Raw genomic sequence first — 20963 nt, forward strand, 5'->3', positions numbered from 1 at the left:
ATCAACTTCCATCATTCATCCAACAAAAAATACTCAGGCAACTTAGTACAAGTTTAGGATACCTTCTGCGGAGTCTATTTCAATACCCCATATCAGGGTCTGATGTTTTCTTGCTCTGGGAGGTCCATAAAGAGGAAGAAAAAAAGTCCCAACACCGTGCAACCTTAGGGTAGTTGTGTATCCAATAAGAGTCTTACGTCACTCTATCGCGAAATCCAAGTTGAGAATAGGTACCGTTTGTCTAAGAATCAATTCTCGTATTCCGCATTTGGAAATAGGAAAAAGACACGGAACTATCGACGGGAATCTGATCGGCATTTCCCCGCTGACTGCAGGTAACCGCGTGCTAGGCACCTAAAGCAGATCACATGACGTAGTTGGCATCCATCGCCACCTCTTATTCAGACAACATCTCATCACACTCAATGTTTTAGGACAAGTACTTCACAAAATTCAAAAGCTTGGGCTAAAGCCAAATCTCACCTTGGAAGAACACAAACGCTCGGAACGCACGAGAGTCAACCATACACCTCCAAACAGGATCAACGTCCAGGGCTCGCCAACATGCCTCCAATTCCTATTCACACCTCAAGCCCTATCACGGCAGCAAAGGCGTCAGGAATCACCCCAAAGACGGCGCACTCAGATGACCCAGTGGCGCCAGCCGAAGTACCTGCGAGCAATCAAGTGCCGACGTCCACCTACCCGGCAGCTCAGCCAGGCGCTCGCCCGTCTATGCCAGCTCCGACTGGCGCACCTCAACCTTCCGCCAACATCCAGCCAACTCCAACACGGGCAGTAGTAGATTCGAGTCCTCCGGCCCCGCAACCGGGAGCTGTACCGGAGCCGCAAAACAGAGCGTATTTACCACCACCTCCAAAGGCCGGTGAGACTGTACGCGAGACACAGACACAGTTTACACCAGCACAAGTGCCCTATGCGCCTATATCCAGTGGGTCTGAGTTCGCCGCTACTCGTTCAGCGACGACTGCAGCTCCTGTTCCTGGCCCGTCCCCGATGGCTGGCTTGGGCCCAACGGGCGTGCCAGGCGGAGGCTCCGGAAGCGACTTTTCTCATCCACCTGGTTATCACCAAAACGTGCACGCGTCCGAGTTCTCCAGTGCCCAGCGTGCGGCTCACGAAGCATCAGTCGCCCAGGAGCGCAGGCCATCTCTGATAGGAGACGACAATGAGGAGGGAGTCTGGTCGGCCGCCAAGAAGTGGGCTTCGGCTGCAGGCGAGAGTCTTGCTGCAGCCGAGCATGAAGTGTGGAAGAGGATCAACAAGGAGTAACTGTTGCATCGCGCAAGCAACAGCCAACAGCACGAGCTAAGGTAAGGAACGGATGACCGGTTCGGCATGATAGGGCTATGACCGGGATACGATATCATTAACGTTTCCCTGAGAGTTTGTTAAATATATTAATGTTTTAAGGGGATCGGACCCGTTGTGGGCGATGTTTCTGCTGTTCTATTTCCAGAATCTCCAAGCGCTGGGGGAAAGACGGAAACGTTGTGACAGATTCAGAGGGCAGAGGCCTTCCAGAAGTTATCTTTCCAGGGTGCTAGGTATGTAACGTAACAAGAAAATGAAAGAAGCTCATTGCGGGGAGATTAAAGTGTCGCAATTGGTTCATGTTGTCCATTTTGAGGGAATCGACAAGGCCTGAATCATGCTCACTCCCAAAAGGTGGTGGTGTAATTTCCCATTTGAGCAGTGATTCAGGAACGGATGTATGAGACCCTGGCCACAAAACGGCCTTACCGGGCGACCCATAGAAGAATTATGGAACGCTTGAAGAAGATGAGCAAAGAAAATCTGTTGGAGTTAGTGCACGGCAGATTATCCTGCAACTTCCTGTTTACGATACAGCTTATCTCGAAGCGGAAACGGACAGAGCACCCTCTAGCCGTCCTGAGGTTGACGGCCGCAGGGTGCAGCACATTCCATCAAGATCAAGATCACGATATCGTCACTATCTGAGCACCTAAACAAACCTTCAACAGCTTGAGCATTGACGCGTTTATAAACGATTATGCAAGTCTATTGTTATCACGTCAATTGACAGCCTCGTTTATGTTCCAGGCTGTCGGGCGTCAACCCAAGTCTATGGAAGAAACCACCGTGCTCACTGTGGAGAGCCATCATAGCTCCAGGCTCAGGAACCGGCTCAGGCACGGAAAACGCAAGAAACAGCTCATAACACACTGACAAATAGATGACGCGTTGCGCTGGAATAAATTGTTGCGTGTAAAAGTGAATATGCGAATGAGACTCTACAGAAGGTCCCTCCCTACATACCTAGCTAAGGATATGAGACGAGGGAAGCACTGGTCGGATGATATGGATGCAAAGGAAAACAACGGAGTCTCAACGCGATGTAACAGTATCAACTAGGCTATTCCCTGACCCCTAGAGAGGATCCGGCACTTGCTGTGAGATGGGAAGATGATCTGAAGGCTTGAAGATGGGGGGTTTCTGCACTAATCGTGATAGTAGCGGAATCCCCTTCTATGAAGGAATCGTGGTGTCGTTCGATGTTCAGGCGTATCGATTCTGGTAGGAACGGATCTTCAGGTGTACCAAATTTAGTAGCTGAGCTGAGAGATGAAGAATCGACTAAAACATTAGAGATGAAAACAAATCGAGATCGATTGCGGACTGAGCGATAGACTGTCAAGATGAAAGGACCGGCTGTTTGGAGATGCTCTTGTCTAAGAGAAAGTGAACGCCATCTGCTATTCATAGCCTGAATGATCCACAACAATTAATTGAAATCCACCATCTACCTACCTATCTATCCGTAAATGTGCTCAGATTGAGCTCTGACGTGGTCCTCGCCTAACCGACTCGCCTGTAAGATGTGGCTCTCTAGGCGCAAAGGCGCTGTTGGTGAGCTTGTTCCAGTGAGCTTCTAGTGGGCTGTGGGTGCATTGGGTGTTTAAACATGAGCCACGAAATCAGCCTGTGGGTTTTGAGTGGATCATATTCGACGTATCAGTGGACCTCATCCATATACCCCTGGTCTTGACACAGATCTGAGACACGCCGGTCTCCCTGCTAGCAGCTGAGACATATCAGTGATAGCCAATCAAATACCCTGAATAACGGCTTCTACGCCAAAACGGTAGGAACAAGATACTCGTCCCGCTTCTTGCCCCAAAACCCCTGTCTTGCCGCTGCAAATCAGATGGCTTGCCGTGGCCCACTCTCTTACAACTTCAAACACGCGCTTGTCCTCATCTTGCGACGCTTGCAACCTCTGCTTTGGCTCTCCAGCGCATCTCGAATGTGACCACAGCACTTGGATAAACATCAGCCAAGAGAAAGGAAATAACAGCCTCAGCTATGCTTCTATGTCTCAGTCGAATATACCCTCCATCACCCTAGCGGGAGGAGATCGAGAGCCTCAAAGTTACTTTAAATTGGTTGACTCATAATTCAGTCTATATCAGCGCCTGAGAATACAGATGCCACAGCTCGACTGTGCCTGTGATTCGCTCCCTGCCTCTACAATGTCACACCTGCTTTCGAAATCGACTGGCTTAGCCCAGAATTCAGGGCGCATCGCCCACTGTCTCGATGCGAATGGTGTTGCTTTGTCCCAAGCAAGATGCATGCTGAGCCACCAGTCTGCGGATGACCTATCATTCAAGAAGAAATACCGACATTGCCGTGAGAAGCTGCCGCTTCGCCTATACGGCTGTCGCCGACTTTGCTACCCAAAAGAAAACTGATCAAATCTTCCGTCAAGCTCCTTAAGGGACAACCGCCGTACGATCGTGACAAAACTTCTGGCATCTCGCCATCTAAATGCCCCTCATGCGGGGGATCAGAGGACGAGGTCTTTGACATATGTACGATATTGCCATATTGCCGTGAGTGCAGTTATATCGAGAGGTCTGCGCTCAGGCGGTAGGCGATCCCGCTGCAACTCGGTTCGGTTCCTGAATTGACTTGATCGAGCAATTAGCCTTAACATCCGGGCTTTAGTGGTTTCAACTGTTGTGAAAAATAGCATACTGCATCTGCTATACCCTGGCCTGTCTCGACTCTAGAGGGTATTGTCCCTCTTCCGGGGTTGGTAGGGGCGTGCAGGTCGATTTTAAGGGGTGTGTCGAGAAGAACGGCCGAGGTGAGGCATCAACTTATCGCACCCAAGGTCTGGGTGTCGGTCAACAGATGTGGCGTGTCTATAGCTTGAATCCGCTGTCGTCGGAAGTTTTGTCAACCCCAGACGGGTCTAACGTGGCTCAGTTTGAGTCGACACACTGAATTTCGACCTCGTCGACTCACTAGCCCGCCCGTCCATCCACACGTCCCTCGTCGCCTCTTGTTTCTTCAGAGGATGAGACAAGCCACCTCCGTCGAGTTGCTGTTGTGCAGCCCGACTGGACGGTCCAGTGGCCCGATCGAGCCCCTTGTCGATACACTCTTGAAGCCTGCGCCACTCTTGGTCGTCTTGGAGTCGGTTTGGAATCATCAATTGGTATTATACAGGACCATCGTCTTGCAGCTTCATCTTCCACGGTTGCCTCTCGATATCGTTGTTGTCCTCTTCACGCCCTCTTGCGGGATCTAACTTTCTTTTAGTACAACTTCTAGCCCTGCTGACTGGAAGCTGTGGCCTTATTGTCCCTAGTCCGGGGTCATGAGAATCCCTGCACATACCCCTGCCCTCTAGCTCCACCGGCTTCTCAACTTCCTTGACTCTTACTGACGAACTTTCCTACTGTACTCGCAACCTGCTAGGCCCCATCCTATCCCAGGAGTGCTGCGACTCTGTTTTGCACCGGATAGCCCCCTCCTCTGCTATGTATCCGCTTTCTCTTGTACCAGTTCATAGATCGGTCTGTGTTGCGTGTTGGAATCCACTCGGTCCAGCCCCTCCCGTCTATCCAAACCTCTCCCCTGGTGACCGTCCCTGACTTGCGGAGCTTCCTTGCCTCCATGGATGATGCCTCTTGCCCATCGTACACGTCTTCTCTTATACCTCCAGGTTCCGGCTCCGCTACCCTTTCGCTTCTTCCGCAAACCTACCAGCTCATTAACTTTGTTCGTCCATTTTGTCTCCAGTCATTCCTTAACACAAACACTTGCATATCATCAAACCGTATAATATAGCAAGCCCACCCACCGCTATCCAAGTCCAGGTCTAGCTATCCTTTCCTTCATATACAGGGCTTAAACCAACTACGCCACTTTCCTTTACAAAAGACAAACAACCGATTCACTACGCGTCAGTCTCCGCTGTCATCAGTCCAAGAGATCCTGTTTACTCGATAGTATATGTTACTATACCCTAACCGCCTGACGTCCCTCAAATCGACTGTGATCGTTCCTTACAACACATCCATTCCTTACAACGCATGTCGACTGCCCGGAAATTACTCCCACATTCGACTTGGCCATTGCTCTCTTAGTTGACCAGGTAAGCTCGAGATGTCCCGCGGCACTCCCGAAGATCCAGATATGATGTGGACCTGGGCTTGCCAGTTTACCATGATCGCCCAACATCTCATCGAGAATTCATGCTGACACCACCCTGCCCTTGCCAGATAGAATCTGCATAATAGTTTAACGGCTCGCTCCTGTAGGGACTCTTGGGTTCCTGCTTTTACCACCACCCTACCTGTATGCTTCATACTTTCTTGTCCTTCCTTTGAGCCACATGCACGAAATACTTACACCTTATTCACGCAGCAACACTAAAGTTGACACTCAACTTTTCTTTTCTATCTGTGATAGTATTTATACAGCTGGCTTGCATACCTATCTAGGCCTCCGCCTATAATTAACATGAACTCAAACGAATTCATCGAAAACGAATCCGTGCTGGGCTCGGACGAGATGTGGTCAACACCAGCTACTCAGTCTAAGCCTCGCCCTATGCCTATCTATCAGGGATTCTCTTTCTGCGGTGCCGAGAACTTCTCATCAGTACCATCTTGGGACTCATCTTCAGTTTCATTCCAGCAAACCCCCAGTGAGACCATGTCACGTCCCGGATCTATGCATCAAGACTTTTATCCTCCTACCACTATGGATAACTGTAAGTAAAATCGAGCCCCACGATTTCACTCAAACTAATCTGAAGCAGCATCGTGGATGGAAAAGCAAGTCGAAGATCAATTTGATCTTCACGGCATGGACTACGATATGACCATGGGAATGAGCTCTTTCACAACCGATGAAGCCATCCCCGTTCTTGACCTGAAGCAGGGAACACTTGTCGAGGAAGATCTGATGGCCATTGATGACGGTTCAAAACAGCGTCGAATGTCCGGTTCTTCCTTTTCGATGTCCACTTCTGGAGCCTTCTCCGACATGCCTCTCGATGATTTCTCGGCAGCGCTCTCTGAGGCGCCATCCTTCAGCTCTGATTATCCGCCGCCTTCTAACCGCACTTCCATGATGTCTTCCACCCAGCTTTCGCCCGTTGCCTCGCCGCGAATGACTCCTCAGTCGAGGACCGACCTTGTGAGGACTCAGAGTCGTGGCCGCGGCGCTTCTCCGTCTCCTCGACCCAGCAATGTTCGATCTGCTCCCTACAGCGTCGAGGGCCCAAGACTCAAGCGATGGTCTACTGGTACTTACAACACCTCTGCGAGCCGCAAGCCTGCCCAGTACGTTTATCATGCTTGCCCGGATGTCTACAACAGCCACCAGCACATGTACTCCGGCCACTCTTCTCCTGCCATCGGTGCCACTCCTCTACCTCTCAACTATGGAAACCTTCAGGCCATGCAGCAGGCACCTTTCGTTGTCCCCAGCACTCCGATTTATCAGAGAAACAGCATGCTGCTTCCGACTCAGCTTCCATCTCAGATGGCCCAGCAGCAGCCCTGGCAAACCGACGTCAACCATTTCGCCCCGCCTCAGCCACTTCTATCTCACGGTCTTTTCAGAATGCTTCAGAGTAACGGAGATGCCGCTTGCCTCAACGGACACTACACCGACCTTTCTGACCCTCCTGAGCTGTACGCGGCTCTCCGAGAGGAGCAGATCCCTCCACCTCCTGAGGACATGAACCCCGAAGATCCCGATATGATCCCCCGCGAGCAAGAGTTGCGATTTGAAGGCGACCTTTACACCCCTAGATGGGTTCGAGGTCACGGCAACAAGCGAGAGGGCTGGTGTGGAATCTGCAAGCCTGGACGATGGCTCGTGCTGAAGAACTCTGCCTTCTGGTATGACAAGTCTTTCTCTCACGGCATTAGCGCCGCCACCGGAAGCTCGTTCCAGGAACCTCAACAGAAGCGACGCATGGATGGAAACCCTGATGTTTGGGAGGGTCTTTGTGGTAGCTGCGAGCAGTGGATTGCCCTTGTCAGCAGCAAGAAGAAGGGAACCACCTGGTTCAGACACGCGTACAAGGTAAGTCTGACTAACCCACCAAGAGAGGGGCCTTGACTAACAATATCTAGTGTCACACACATCTCAAGGTGAAAGACACACCTAAGCGTCGCCGCGAAAGCAGTAACGCCAGGGCGCTGGCCATGTCGACCATGGCAAAGCCCAAGACTGAAGTTCAACATCAACGACCCATGACGCCCCAGATGCCTGTCTCCTCGATGGAGCTTGCCACTACGCCTAGACCCTCTACTATGTCCCAGATCACGTCTCACCCTCAAGTCACCGCTGTTCTCGCTCCCCAGAAGCACTATACCATTGACCCGATGTCTGGAAACGTCCTTACGACTGAGCCATTTCCGAACATGATTTAACTCGATACGACTCTGATTTTTACAGTTTAGACTTTTTCCTTTTGATTTCCGCCGTACCATGACAGCACATGTATTGTCGTGGATGGCACCACACTCGTTACGTTACGAAAAGATCTTTGAGATGATGTTTGATACCAGTTGAAGCCAGGGATGAGTTTTTTGATCCATGTGCTTAAAGTTTTCTGTTTAATTTCTGTTCCTTGTCTTGCCTCCGAGGGCCTGCTTATGCTGTTTTGGAGGAGGAAACGAACAGTTTCGAGAGGGATCACTACGTGGACGAGGCCATCCCATCCTCGAAGCTGGGGGAATTTGGGAAAAGTACATGTCAGAAAGGGAACCAGGGAAAAAAAAGTGGAGGATTCACTACATCATTTTTTACTTCTTCTTTTACTTCTTATCTTCTTTTTCTTTCTTTTTCTACATCTGCTCACTTTGAGAGATACCCAGGAGTTTTTGCTTTTACTGCACTAGATAGAATGGTCGGTTTAGGATTAGGAGCCTTCCTCTGGGGAAGAGCCTGATGAATGAAACGAGCAAGATGGACGATGCTGCTGGCCAGTCGAAGTCGAAGGCATGGATTTACATAGATAGAAATAGCTACGCAACGGTCACCCAATATCACTGTTATTGATTTTGTCTGCATCTGCATCTTGGCTCATATCATGTGGGTGGGTGGCGGAGACTTCTGCTCCGCACGTACATACTTGACAGCAACAAACGGAAGCCTCCGTGAAACGCCTTATGAAAAAGGATCGTCGGATCCGTTTTGTTTCGAGGGCGAAAAGCACGATGTGACATGAATTAATTACAGCACAAGGACTGGCTTGTCAGCCCGTTGCAACTATGCAATGTTGCTTTGCAGAAGGAAAAGTGGCACCACGAGGGGCTGGCAGGATGCTCGGCGGTTCTTGATAGGGCATTATTCGTCTTGGAGGAAGAGAGAGTAGCAGTATAAGTGATGGCTATTAAGGCCAGGGATCTTTTGGCCAGGGGAGATCGGCAAGTGTTCTGCCACTCCCAGGGGAGTATTGCAACGCTGGGGAGAATGTTTGGTGTTTTCCGTTATATCGTTAATTGGACGAGATCTCTAATAACCAAGGCTGATAAGTCTGTGAGCGGGAAGCGGAGATCCTTTGTTGATCGTGCCAACGGTCTAGCGACTCTAGCCAAGGCAGCCAGATTCCGTTTCAGGAACTCATATGCGAGCCTTGCGAGGGGGACTTTGCAGAAATTGGTATGTGCTAAATAACTGCCAAGTACATACAAGCAACGTAGGCGAATTGGCCGGGTTTCCTGAACAGATTTCTTGTAATATTATAATGGAGTTAAGCGAGAAGAGGCACAGCATAATGCATTGGGGAAACGGAAGATGTTGTCACAAGTTGTTTCTGCTATTATTGTTATTATTGACGTGACAGCATCAGGATCAGGATCGGTCACGGTTTTGACTTGGCAGGTTCTGATACAGGTACCCGAGGCCGAGAAGAACCAGGGTCATGAACCCAGTGTTTGTGCGTATGTATGTATGGGTACTCGTAATGGAAACATAATACGACAGCGTTAATTCACTGGTACAAGTCTCAGACGGAACAACTCGGTGAAGATTTCGTAACTTGGCCGAAGCAACACTGCACGTGCGTGGGTCTCAATAAATTTACTCTTTCGCTTCTGAAACGAACTTTGGTTGTCTTTGAACCCTGAACTGTCAGTTAAACTTTGGTCAAGCCATCTCTCGCTTTGCGGGGACAGACGAAGCGAGGCTGGGAATTGAACAACGCATCGTCAACGAGCAAGGCCATTCCCGGCAGTCAACAAGCATTTTATCCTTGCAAATAACAGAGATATTGTATTGAGGCAAAACGGGTGTTGACAGGAGACAGGACTGGACTCTCGATCGCCGGGGGGTGTGACGGTGTGAATAGAGTAGAGACGAAACAAATGCTTAATCTCCCATATTCATGCGTTGGCGGAGGAGACTCCGGATGGGGCCGGTTCGTGGAGCGGCATCCGGATGGAGGAAACGTTTAGGCCGGCCGGGGGTTGAATAAAGTTGATAGACGGTAATGGCATAGTGTCGTATAACGTTAAGGCAGTTGATTAGGTTGTGTTATACGGGGGCTATGTTCCTCAGGGTGATGTGATGTGATGTGTGCAAAGACCACATAGTATACACACAATATTTTATACCTACCTACTGCAGGCATCGTTGCACGTTTGTTCGGATAAGAGGACAGATTTGGCTCTCGGTAGATGTCCACGGCAGACTCCGTCTAAGTCGCGATAACCTCGCTTGTGAAAGAGACTATGATGAATTGAGAAACTGACAAACATCTGTGTAAGAGGCCCACCATTTGTGAAATCTCGTGATACAAAGCAAAGACACAGAAACATGCTTGCAGTTAAGAAAAAAAATATGGACTTATCAGAATACGTGAGAGAGAGACAACACCTGGCAGAATGACAATGAATAAAGTTGGAATGTCTGGTGAAATGGAGATGCAAGCACTTAAAACCCCGGTCGAGAAAGGTCTATTTCCAGAAGACGCACACCATCTTGTTGATCGAGGGCGGCCAATCATGAGCCGCTGTTGTTCTTCACCTTACCATCTGGCTGGAAATGAGAGCGGGTTCACTATGAGAGGCACGTGAAAGTCATCTTAACCTCAAAGAACATGTAAGAAAACACAAATGCCGATTGATGTCGTAGAATCAAGTTGCATGCATATCGCGACTGTGTCTGAGAAAGTGGCGAGTAACATCTATGAAACTCTCAAAACCTCCAAAGTTTCATTGTGATTGCTGAGTCAATATTACTTCCGCGCCCGTTATAGGAGTGTCCATAGGTAGTTTACTCGTATTGAGTTTGTCACCATTCACAGTCTTTACCGTTCGATGCGTCCCGTTTCAACCCTATTGGCAAAGAAAGTTACGGACATGATGACTCTTGGCAACTTGTGGCTCTAGGAAGCAGTCACGAGAATTGTCAAGTCAATGTCTCACTCATTATCATTAGTTGAAACATGTGAAGTTGAAGTAGCCAAAGCAGACAATGGTATCTCCATACTATCCCCGATGGGTATTGAGCCACCTTGGGGTCTGCCTGTTTGACAAAACAGGAGAAACTGACCAGACAATGTTGCATTATATGGCCATACTCTATAAATAAAGTAATTGGAGGAATAACTCGAGTGCCATAGACATGGGGCTTACAAAAGAAAATATTGACATCCTATAAAGTCGCCGGCTCCCCGACTAGTTAGTATGAGAGAGCCCCGACAACCAGACACAACGATGACGAGTGCAAAGCCACCGGGCCCTGGATAAACCAAAATGCTCCTCTTAATTACTGACAAGTCTCAATATGTGATGTGATACACGATCTGTTTCTCAAGCAACGTCTAGGCCTGATGCTCAGGTCTCAAGACAGGCTTACCCAGTTGATTACTGCCCCTTTCAAGAGATGCGGCTGAATCAGTTTTCTTTGGCTGACAGCTAGCAATAGCCGATGATGACAAAGTGGTGAGCTGATTGTGGTTTCGGGAACTTGTTGGTTGGCTGTCAGCAGTCGGTGAGAGATGCATTTACAAGGTATTTGTATCCGTGGTTGGAGAAGTGCAGTCAGTTGCCTTTTACATACATGCTACCATCCATGTTTGAGGGGGAAACTTGTCCTTATCATATGTAATAATCATCATCATGATCAGTCAATACGGCGTTCCGCGGATTCATATACTATCAAAGCATGTCGGGATGTATCGCCTATTTCAGGTAGCTAACCTAATATCTATGACGGGAGTCATAGCGTGCAACCATGATGAGATAGTTTCATAACAACCCCTTCAGCTGCTGAGCTCATCACAACTCAAGATTAACCAGTCACAGTTTGCTTTGGAGGATAGCAACTCGCAATGACAGAATCAACGGCTATCGCGTTGAATACCTAAATAGTCAGTGTTCTTGTTATCTTCCCAGCTCACGAGCTGAGCCGTTGGCTTCGGGCAGTACCTCTTCTAGTCTAGGACTGTTCCAGCGGTTGGCTGGCAGAGGTCCGTAGCGCACTGAAGCCCCCTGAAGAGCGTTACCGGCGGTTGCCCAACAACGGCTAAGTTGAGGAGGAAGAGGCGCTGATGCGCCACCAAGTCTGCGATCTCGAAGTTGTAGATTCATTTTAATAAATGTTCATGGCTTTTAATTATTTGCTCAGCCCTATCTAGTTGTTGTCTCTCGCAGTTGTTTGTGTTTTCTCTCTTTCCGTACCACGAGATATACAGTACCTTACCTTACCTAGGTAGTTCCCGTCTGCAAACAGCTCAGCTCAACTGTCGAGTTCAGCTCAGGTGTAGGTAGGTGAGGTAGTTTGTAAATAGGAAGGTCGGGCACGTACTGTATCCACTGCATCCGTCCCGTGCAGTCTTATCCTATCCAATCCATCCAATCCATTCCCATCGAGAATTTACCGACTCGAAGCGAGCAAACGAACGGACCGCTTCAACCTTCTTCTGCCTAAACTGAAGAGGATATCCTCGACGTCGGCACCCGCAAGATCACGGCATCATCACATACGAGAGTTGAGAAGGAGAAGACTCGAGACGGAACGACACAAGACGAGGCGACACCAGACCAGACGAGACGAATCTGCGAACCGATGAAATAACTCTGTTTAATGGAAGTCAAGGTATGGCCAATCTGATAGTCTACTCTGTTTCTCTGCTTTTACTTCTGCATCTGTTCAGCTCTGGCCTCGGTATCCCCATCAACATGGAGCTCCATCATCCCACTCAACAACATCCTTCCATCCTCTATCTCCATTGACAACGAGACAAGACACAAGCCCAGTCTCAATCTCCAGACTCAAAAGATCCATCTTTGTTTCTATTTATCCGTTTGCTCTGGCGTCATTTGGCGGGGGTTTCTATTTTCCTCCCTGCTTTAACTGTCGTCTCCCTTTCTTTAACCTGGTCCTTCTTCCCTGCCCCTCCTCTTTTTTTATCGGGGCTTACCTATCCATCCGTATTCCATCCCGACTTCATTCCTCCCTTTGCACCACATTTGCTCTTTTTATCATCAGTGGCTTACAATCATGCTTGTCCAAGCAAAACAGTCTTAGACCTTAATGCCTTTCTTCCGTCCTTCCATGATCGTTTACGACCTTGTATAATGCCCCACGAGCACCGACCGACCTGCGACATCTGAATAGACTTTCTCTCTCCATCTTTCTCTACCCGTCACAGCCTGCCCACGCCGAGCTCGACACTCTACCAGACACGATCCCGATCAACGAACTGCAATCTTTCGACCTTGTTTTCTTGTTTCAACCTTTTATCGAGTACGATTCTCCGGCTTTTTTGCATAAACTTCAGCTCTTGCTAGTGCTCCACTACGGCAACGTAACCGACCGTGCACATCATCAACCTCCAACTCGAAGCATCCCCTCGGCCTGCAACTGAGTTGGCCTTTTATGATAAGCAATTAGATTTGCTATGAACGGGGATCAACTGGCTTCAAGGCAAGCTCAATTCACAGCATTGCCCAACTCTTCCCCTCATCATCAACCGATCTATCATCAACATGGCATCCGTATCAAATTCACTGACCAATCCGGGGTTGTACAGTTTTGCCAATTCGAACTACCGCCCTCCAACTTCTGCAGAAACGCCTGTCTCCGACTCCTTTCCCAGTCCCGTTTTCGAAACCCCCAAACCCGGGCAAGGTTCAGTCACCGACGCCGGGGGTTGGACTCCGCATTTTGCTGAAGATTATTCCGTATTCAACTCGACTCCTGGAAACCTCCGTGGATCTCAAAACTCTTTCGTTGACTTTCGTGCTTCCACACCTTCCAGCAAGCACAAGAGGCTACTATCCAACGACACTTTTGCTGCTGAAATTGCAACCCATGTGAATCACTTTTCGGACCAAAATCTACCACTGCCGCCGGTCGAGCCATCACGTCGCTTGGCCTCATCCCCGAATTTAGTAACCGTACCTCAAGAATATATAACCGATACAACACCCCTGCCCAGTCCTGATCCGGCCAAACACCCTCAATCCTCCAAGAAGGCTAGGAAAGCCGGAGTCCGGGGTGCAGAGCCTTCGCAGACAGCGACACCCCCACCCACTGGACGTAGGGGAGCGCGGAAGCTCGCCGACAAGCTCAATATGCAAAATGATCAGTACTTCGGCCAGCCCGACTTCACTGGCAACTCTCAACAACAGCAGCAACATGATATTGCTGCCTTGATGGCTTCCTCTGGTGACATGTTTGCATATCCCATGACAGCACCTGCTGCAACACCTAACACTTTCTGGGATCCTTCAATGGGTATGGACTTTGACTTTAGTGCATCGCCTTCCAATGTCTTTCAGACGACACCTGTTCAGCATGGTCATCACCGCCACACAGGTTCCTTCGACTGGAATAGCGAGGTACCGCTCTTTCAAGACCCTAATGCACCATTCGCTTCTGCAGGTTCAGACCCTATGCAAACCATGCAACGTGACCGTCCTCTTGCACCAAAACCTATGGGCTCGGCAGGTGTTACTACAGCAAGTGCTGCCATGTCTGCTGCCCTTTCCGCTCCTCTAGATGACCCTTTTGGACTTGGACAGTCCATGAATGGAGTAAACCCTGGATTGCTGTTTGAACCTCCACACAATTCTGTTTTGGATAACCCTGCTCTCATCCCAGTGACACAGGCTGGCTCCGCTGAAGCCACGATTTTCCAATCGAGATCAAGAACACCTTTGGGTGAAAACATCCGCCAATCAACGAGCATGAAGGATCTGAGGGCTACAAAGGCACCGGATCGTGCACTTGCACCATCCCCTGTCAAAGCAAACCCTCGACCTGGAATGGGTAGGAGTTTCAGCGAGAACCGTGGCAAGAGAGCCCAACCACAGAACCGACCTGTACTACCCAAACTTGCACCGGCCCGACCTGTCTCACAAGCCAGCAATGGCTCCAGTAGCGACAATGCACCCCCGAATCGGCCTATAGCCAAACCAACCGGAAGGTTGTCTCCAATGAAGAGCCAGCACCGCCTTTCAGGCTTAGCCTCCATCCCTGAGGGGCCAGCACTGCAACACCAATCCACTCGAACAGCTGTGAAATTCACCATCGACTCGAGGGGCAGAGCTCGTGCAGAGACAACGATCGTACCTAATGAATGGGACTGGGAGCCTAGTGCCAATCATCCGGGACTCACTCGTGATAGGAGCCGAACACCACGAGACCTGGGTCCTTCGGACGATGACGAATCATCCTCAGACGACGAGCCTATCATTATTCCCAGCAGGAACAACTCGTTCAATGCGTCCTTTGCTTTACCTGATCCCCTGAGACCAGTTGGGTCCATCTTTCACTCTTCGCGACGTAGTGTTAGTGACAGGAGCACGAGTAGCATACACGACACTATTGGAGGATCGCAACACGATGCGGACAGTGAGAATGAGACGATGATGTATGAGCGCAAGGATAAGATTGGAGATGCTGCTAGCGAGCTTCGTAAGGTCATGGAGGATCGAAGAAAGCGATCGAACCCAATGGGACAAGGAGGACAACACCGTTCGTTCCAGGGTGGACACTTTGGTCCTTTTCGAGGTGATAGCAACTCGCCGTCGACCCTTACCGAGTCAAGCCTTATAACAGACAGACACGTCAGATGTCTCTGTAACCGAAAGGGGGCTGACGAGGGGGACGGCTCCATGATCCAGTGGTAAGTTTTGCCAGCCTATGGCCACCAGAGCAAATGGCTGTCGAAGATTTAACATGAACGGAGCTGACACTTAATATAGCGAGTCCTGTGAAATGTGGCTCCACGGAAAGTGTATCAATCTCGACCTCAGGACTCAACCAAGAGTGTATGTCTGCTCATTCTGTGCTAACACACCGAACATGCGAGGAGGCCGGATGCGAGATACGGGACGCGGAAACTTGATGGGAGGAGTACCCGTAGCGTCTCCATTGGCGAGCAAATCATTTAGGGCGTTTCGATAAGGCAACAGGTTGTATGAGCATTTCTTGAAGGAGTAGACTGGATGATAGGAGTACTGGATAACGAATACATTTGATCGAGTACATACATAAATATTGGCATTTCAGACAAAAATATTACATTCAGGGTTCAATTACTCCGCAGTTGTTTAGAAGACGGCCCAAGTGAGCACATGCCATCAAGGTCATGTAGGGGTCAACACGGCAAATACATAGTCCACGCGTGTTGGTCACAGCAGGAATGGAATAGTCAGGAATCCTGAGATGGTCGAGTCCTCGAAACATGGAGAACTCCAGAGCTTCCGATTACTACCCAAAATGATCTTGACGTCTTCTCTCGTTGGCCAATGCCTTGAATGCCCACTTCCGTTAGCTCTGCCGTAAGGCCCGAGTGGACTGGACCACTCAAGCAAAAGCCGGCCTACCGAGTTTATGGCCCCGATCTCGGAATGGTGGGGCAGCAACAGAGGTTCAGCAAACAAGGTCCAGCAATCCATTCTTCTCTTTGTCTTGTTTTTGCTCTTATTGTAAATTAATTCCATAGTTTCAAAACTAATACAAAGGTCCAATACAACATTGTCATGCCTGCTGGTGGCCACTGCGGCCCTGAGCTTCGGAGTTGAAGGCTCGAACCGCTGTGAACTACGAACGGATTGTTGCTGAGGACGCTATGGCAAGGCAGCATATGCGACAGCTTACAGAAAGAACGTAATAACTAGCTGACTGGTCAATCAGATTCTCAAACTCTGGAGGAAAACCAGCCAAGCGTTGGCAAGGTGAACCTCTAAAACCATCGTATGGACCGTGTGAGTCCTGAGCACACATTGCATGCACACAGTCAGCTCTGACAGCCTCAGTGCTCCATCGATGCCCGTGGCACCGCTCTCACTGACGAGACCATCGCCGCCGCTAAGAGTGCTGATGCCGTCCTTCTCGGCGGTCCCGAATGTGGCAACGGCGCTGTCCGACCCGAGCCAGGCCTTCTGAAGCTTCGCAAGGGGATGGACATAAACGGCAAGCTGTAGCCTTGATTCTTCGCGTCTGGCTCTCTGGTTGACGCCTCTCTCCCCGAAGCCTCTGTATGCCGCGGCACAGTTTTATCATCATCCCTGTACACACCGGCGCTGTTCACTTTAGCGAGCGTAAATTCCGGCTCAGCATGAGACACAAAACCTTACTCCTATACTAAGGCCGAGCGTGTTGATCGTATGGCTGGGTTCCTTGCCTGTGGTCGCGGCGACAAGGAGGTGGGATCTCTTGACAAGGCTAATTTGCTTGCGACGAAAGGCCATGACGGAGACATCTGAGGAGGTGTTCCTGATCTTGAGGCCGAGCACCTGGTGATACCATCAATGATGGGCCTAGTATTATCCCCAGCATTGGCCTTCTGCCCAGTGCTAACTTGAGCCCTATTCTTGATATGAAGGGCGTCCCCAAACCATTGGGTACGATCCTATCTGTTGCTATGATTATCTGCTACTCTCTCAACCTGCCCGTGGAGGCCAAGGCTGTTGAGGGGCTTATCCGTGTGGCAAGGTGGTCTGCACGCCAAAGACCTGGGTGGTAACACTGCCACAGAGGAGGTTGGCGATGCTGTTGTTCAGGAGCTGGAGAAGATTCCCAAGGCTTAAAGGGTGTTGTATGATTGGTGTGGTCTGCTCTCGAGGATGACCCCTTGGTGGCAGTACCTTGAAAGCTTCAATGCACACTGGGTTAAAAAGCGACCTGTTTGTGGTTGGCAAGCATGATGGAAGCCTCAGGTTCTATTTGTCTCATGGTATGGCATAGTGATGGCTTATGAATATAAGACGGCAAAATGATGACAAATTATGGTCTTGAGATGTACACGCATAGTGACACGGCGAGGTATGCTTCATACAAGATAGCGGATGGTTACCCTAGAGAGGGACTGTCGAGAAACGTGGGAGATGGCCCAAATATTTGGACATAAAGTCGGGACAGTGTGATTCCAGTGGAACACATGGGTGGGTTAAATCATCAATCAAAGCTTGAATACCAAGGATGTTCTTTGATATGCTGGAAGCTCAACAGCGAGGAAGAAACGAGCTGTGTAGCACGTCCAATAGGGTAACATTTGATACAACTTTCAACCTAGAGTTCTACGACTTCTAAGCCAGTGAGTCAGGCGTATGACAACGCCCAGGCTATAGGGCTTTGCTAAGCCTTGGATATGCATGCATCACGAGTTTTCTGACGCTGTTCAGTGGGTGGTAAGGCAGGCATGCATATTGCAAGCAGAATTCAGGCTACTCACCGCAATCGTGATCAGGCCTTGCCTGGGTTTAAACTACCCATGTAAATCAACTATTTTCTTATGGCCATGTTTTCTCCACGTGCAGCTGGTTCATATCCTTGCTATGTGTAAGACTGCTGCATTTAGTGAGTTGAGTCCTTGCCAACACCAACACGAGGTTTGCTTTCACATTGGGGTCCAAAACGCAATCATTTCTCGGAACGGAAACTCCCGAAAGAAGCAGAGAAGCAAGAAGTTCTTGGCCTGACGAGAGACTAGCAATTCAGTGGGAGGCAGAGTCAGTGAAGTTTCCCCCACGATGTTTAGTAAGTTAGCAAACATTGGTGAGATTTCCTAGACAACAGCTTAATAAAGGGCGGAGACGCTGAGAGAGGGAGGCTAACAAGGGGCAGGAAAAAGTAAAAAAAAAGTCATGACGTTTGAGACTTGATGGAAATAAGCTTGAAGCCTTATGCTGATACTATAACTTTAAAAGATATACTTCGTCAAATCGCTTTGTTTCGTTTCAATATGACTATGGGTCTCTGTGGAGGGATGTGATGGATATCAGAAAAGTGACGAGGTTGACCATTGGTGGAGCCTGCATGACCTTGCATGAGTAGTCATGATACGACTGGGTCGTGTCTAAGGGCGGTAACTCTATTGTTTTTGAGTGATACGGTGCTAAAGGGATACTCTCTATCCAGTTCAGGGCCTCATAATGTCCCTCTTGTCTTTGCGTGCTGCAAGTGATGAGACATGATCAGCTATCACAGCGCGGCACAAATACAACACAGCAACGCCTGAGCTGTTCCGTCTGTGCTCTCGTCCGGCTGTAAGGTACGCACAGCTCAGCTGTGCCTGATTTGCTAGTTGCATAGAGGGAGGGGAAAAGAAAGCATGATATGTGAGACCAGCCAATGATGAGTCTATGGAGCACAACAACTTGAGCTCTCACTGCAGTAGCTCTATCTACTAATCGACAGAGTGGGCACACCCACACGTGTATCTTGGGGATACAAGCGGACACGAAAGTTGGGTAAAGGTCCAAGCAAGAGTTGGAAAAAATAAGAGGAAACTTGTTAGTAACGTGCTTGGCCATGCTCAGCTATCCTTGGCTCGAGAGCTTTCCCCGCCGATCCTCGCCCGGACAGAGCGGGATCGACTTTGTTCGATTTCGAGGAGCTGCCGTAGCGGTATCGAGGCTGTATTGGCAACTTGTGAGGTTACAAGATGTGGCTGATATAGCAGAATAGGTTACAGTAGTGACTACCACACCACCTGGATACGAAGAGCGCCAATCTAGGTACAGCTCTTTAGTGAGTCCTTCTGCTACACTACACCTTGATTGCCGTGCAACCTGCTATAATTCTGATTAGTTCGTTTCGTATCGGGAATGCTTTCGCTGAAGTGTCCAAGCTTAAGTTACAACAGCTTTGATCTTTGAGATACTCTTCATATCTGATGTCATGAAGGCCTCATCCTCGTGGCAACCATTCCCGGAGAGGAGATAAGTTCACCCTCGGGTCACTAGCGTGGTGTAACTCGAGTTTGCAAAGACACAGAGCATCAGTTCGATATTTTCTTACTGCAGATAACTGAGTTGGATAGCGGTGGCTGGTTCGTCAGTGTTGGATCATGGCTGATTTGGCGTCATGCACGTACGGGTTGAGAGCTGCAAAATGCCGAAACTAAGTATGTCTCTGCTGTAACTCTTGTCCCCTTACTTGGGCACTGTTGGTGCTTTTTGTTACTTGAGAGATTTAGCATTAAAGGCCTTTGGATATGGCGAGGTTGAGCGATGAAATTACCACTTACACATGCTGGCAGCAGTCAGTCAGTGAGGTGGGTTGGTAGTTGCCTGTATTGGATCGTTGTTAGTGAGGTGGTGTTCGGTTCCTCAGGCTACCACGACCACAGCCGTTACCTCTTGTTACTCAAAAAACTCAATCCCTCCAAGGGAAGCATTCTCTCGTATTCAACGCCCTATTCCTCCACACCACTACAGCACGCCGAGACAACTATGGCGGCATCTAGCTCAGCATTGGTTGTTTCGTCTCATTATGGTGCGCGCTAATGACACGGGACCGATACGCTAGGGACCATGTTATGATGCGACATTGACCATCCCTCCCTTCCCTTGTTGTTGACCTGGATTAATCCATTCATCCAGGGAAGAAACCACTGACTCCATGGCCAACAGCTCTTCTTCCTCCCTGCCTCATGCATCTGGCAGTGGGCACCAGGTGAGAGAACAAAACAGGCTTTCACAAGCACAAGGCGTGGTGGCTGCAGCTCTTGAGTGCATTCTTTCATGCTGTGCTATCAAACTGGTTGCTCGTGCTTGTCCTTGGCTAATCCTCCATTCTCTGTCAGACCTGACATGTCGATTGGCTCCGACCCGCAGTTCTATCTCGTAATGGCCAGTAATCGACGAAAATGCTGTGCTTCGCTTGCAAAAGGCGCCCGCATTCGATATCCTCGCCGTCCGACCTCTGAATCACATGGCCGTCCGTAGAACCCGGCCATCGCGAAGACCAGTTTCAAAGCCCCCCCGCCAGTTCTCTTTTCTTCAAGTGGTGTATCGCGAGCTTCTAGGTAGCCATTCAATCAATTTCCAGCCATGGACTTGTTTATCGAATCTGCCTCCCGACCTCCGGGAGCTTCGACTAACACAACAGTCATGTGCCAGAGCAACCACGTGTGGCTTATATCAACGCGGTTGTGATGGCCGGCGTGCTTAAAGTTCTCTGGCCACTCCGCTCGACAATTCCTATATGGGAAAAAGATGGCACAGGAAACCAAGCCATTTCTTTATCCCGACCGCCTCTTTTCTCGGCCCATTGATCCGGCTGCCAAGTCTGCCTGGGCATTCACAATCGACAATGCCATAGCTACAACGGAAATATTCACTAGCAAATCCCCGGAGGCTCCAACTCAGATGCTCGGGGGACCCCACTTCCCCGAAACCAAGGCACTTCTTTGGCCTCAC

The 20963-nt window shown here is 49.5% G+C and overlaps 3 protein-coding genes across 3 annotated transcripts; all 3 read left to right on the plus strand.

Moving 5' to 3' along the window:
- Window positions 1-564: 564 nt before the first annotated feature.
- On the plus strand, window positions 565-1293 carry FMAN_04869 (uncharacterized protein; the record flags this gene model as incomplete). Its single annotated transcript, XM_041828372.1, has 1 exon — window positions 565-1293. One exon carries the CDS (start codon window positions 565-567, stop codon window positions 1291-1293), a length of 729 nt encoding a protein of 242 aa, XP_041679242.1.
- A 4506-nt stretch (window positions 1294-5799) lies between these two features.
- FMAN_04868 (uncharacterized protein) lies at window positions 5800-7727 on the plus strand (the record flags this gene model as incomplete). Its single annotated transcript, XM_041828373.1, has 3 exons — window positions 5800-6052; window positions 6101-7377; window positions 7428-7727. The coding sequence occupies 3 exons, from the start codon at window positions 5800-5802 to the stop codon at window positions 7725-7727; spliced, it is 1830 nt and encodes a 609-aa protein (XP_041679243.1).
- Window positions 7728-13295: 5568 nt separating this feature from the next.
- FMAN_04867 (uncharacterized protein) lies at window positions 13296-15720 on the plus strand (the record flags this gene model as incomplete). The annotated part of the gene is made up of 2 exons (XM_041828374.1): window positions 13296-15439; window positions 15519-15720. The coding sequence occupies 2 exons, from the start codon at window positions 13296-13298 to the stop codon at window positions 15718-15720; spliced, it is 2346 nt and encodes a 781-aa protein (XP_041679244.1).
- Window positions 15721-20963: the final 5243 nt, after the last annotated feature.

The sequence above is a fragment of the Fusarium mangiferae genome (assembly GCF_900044065.1).
Source record: "Fusarium mangiferae strain MRC7560 genome assembly, contig: FMAN_scaffold003, whole genome shotgun sequence".
In the NCBI taxonomy this organism is placed as follows: Eukaryota; Fungi; Ascomycota; class Sordariomycetes; order Hypocreales; family Nectriaceae; genus Fusarium; species Fusarium mangiferae.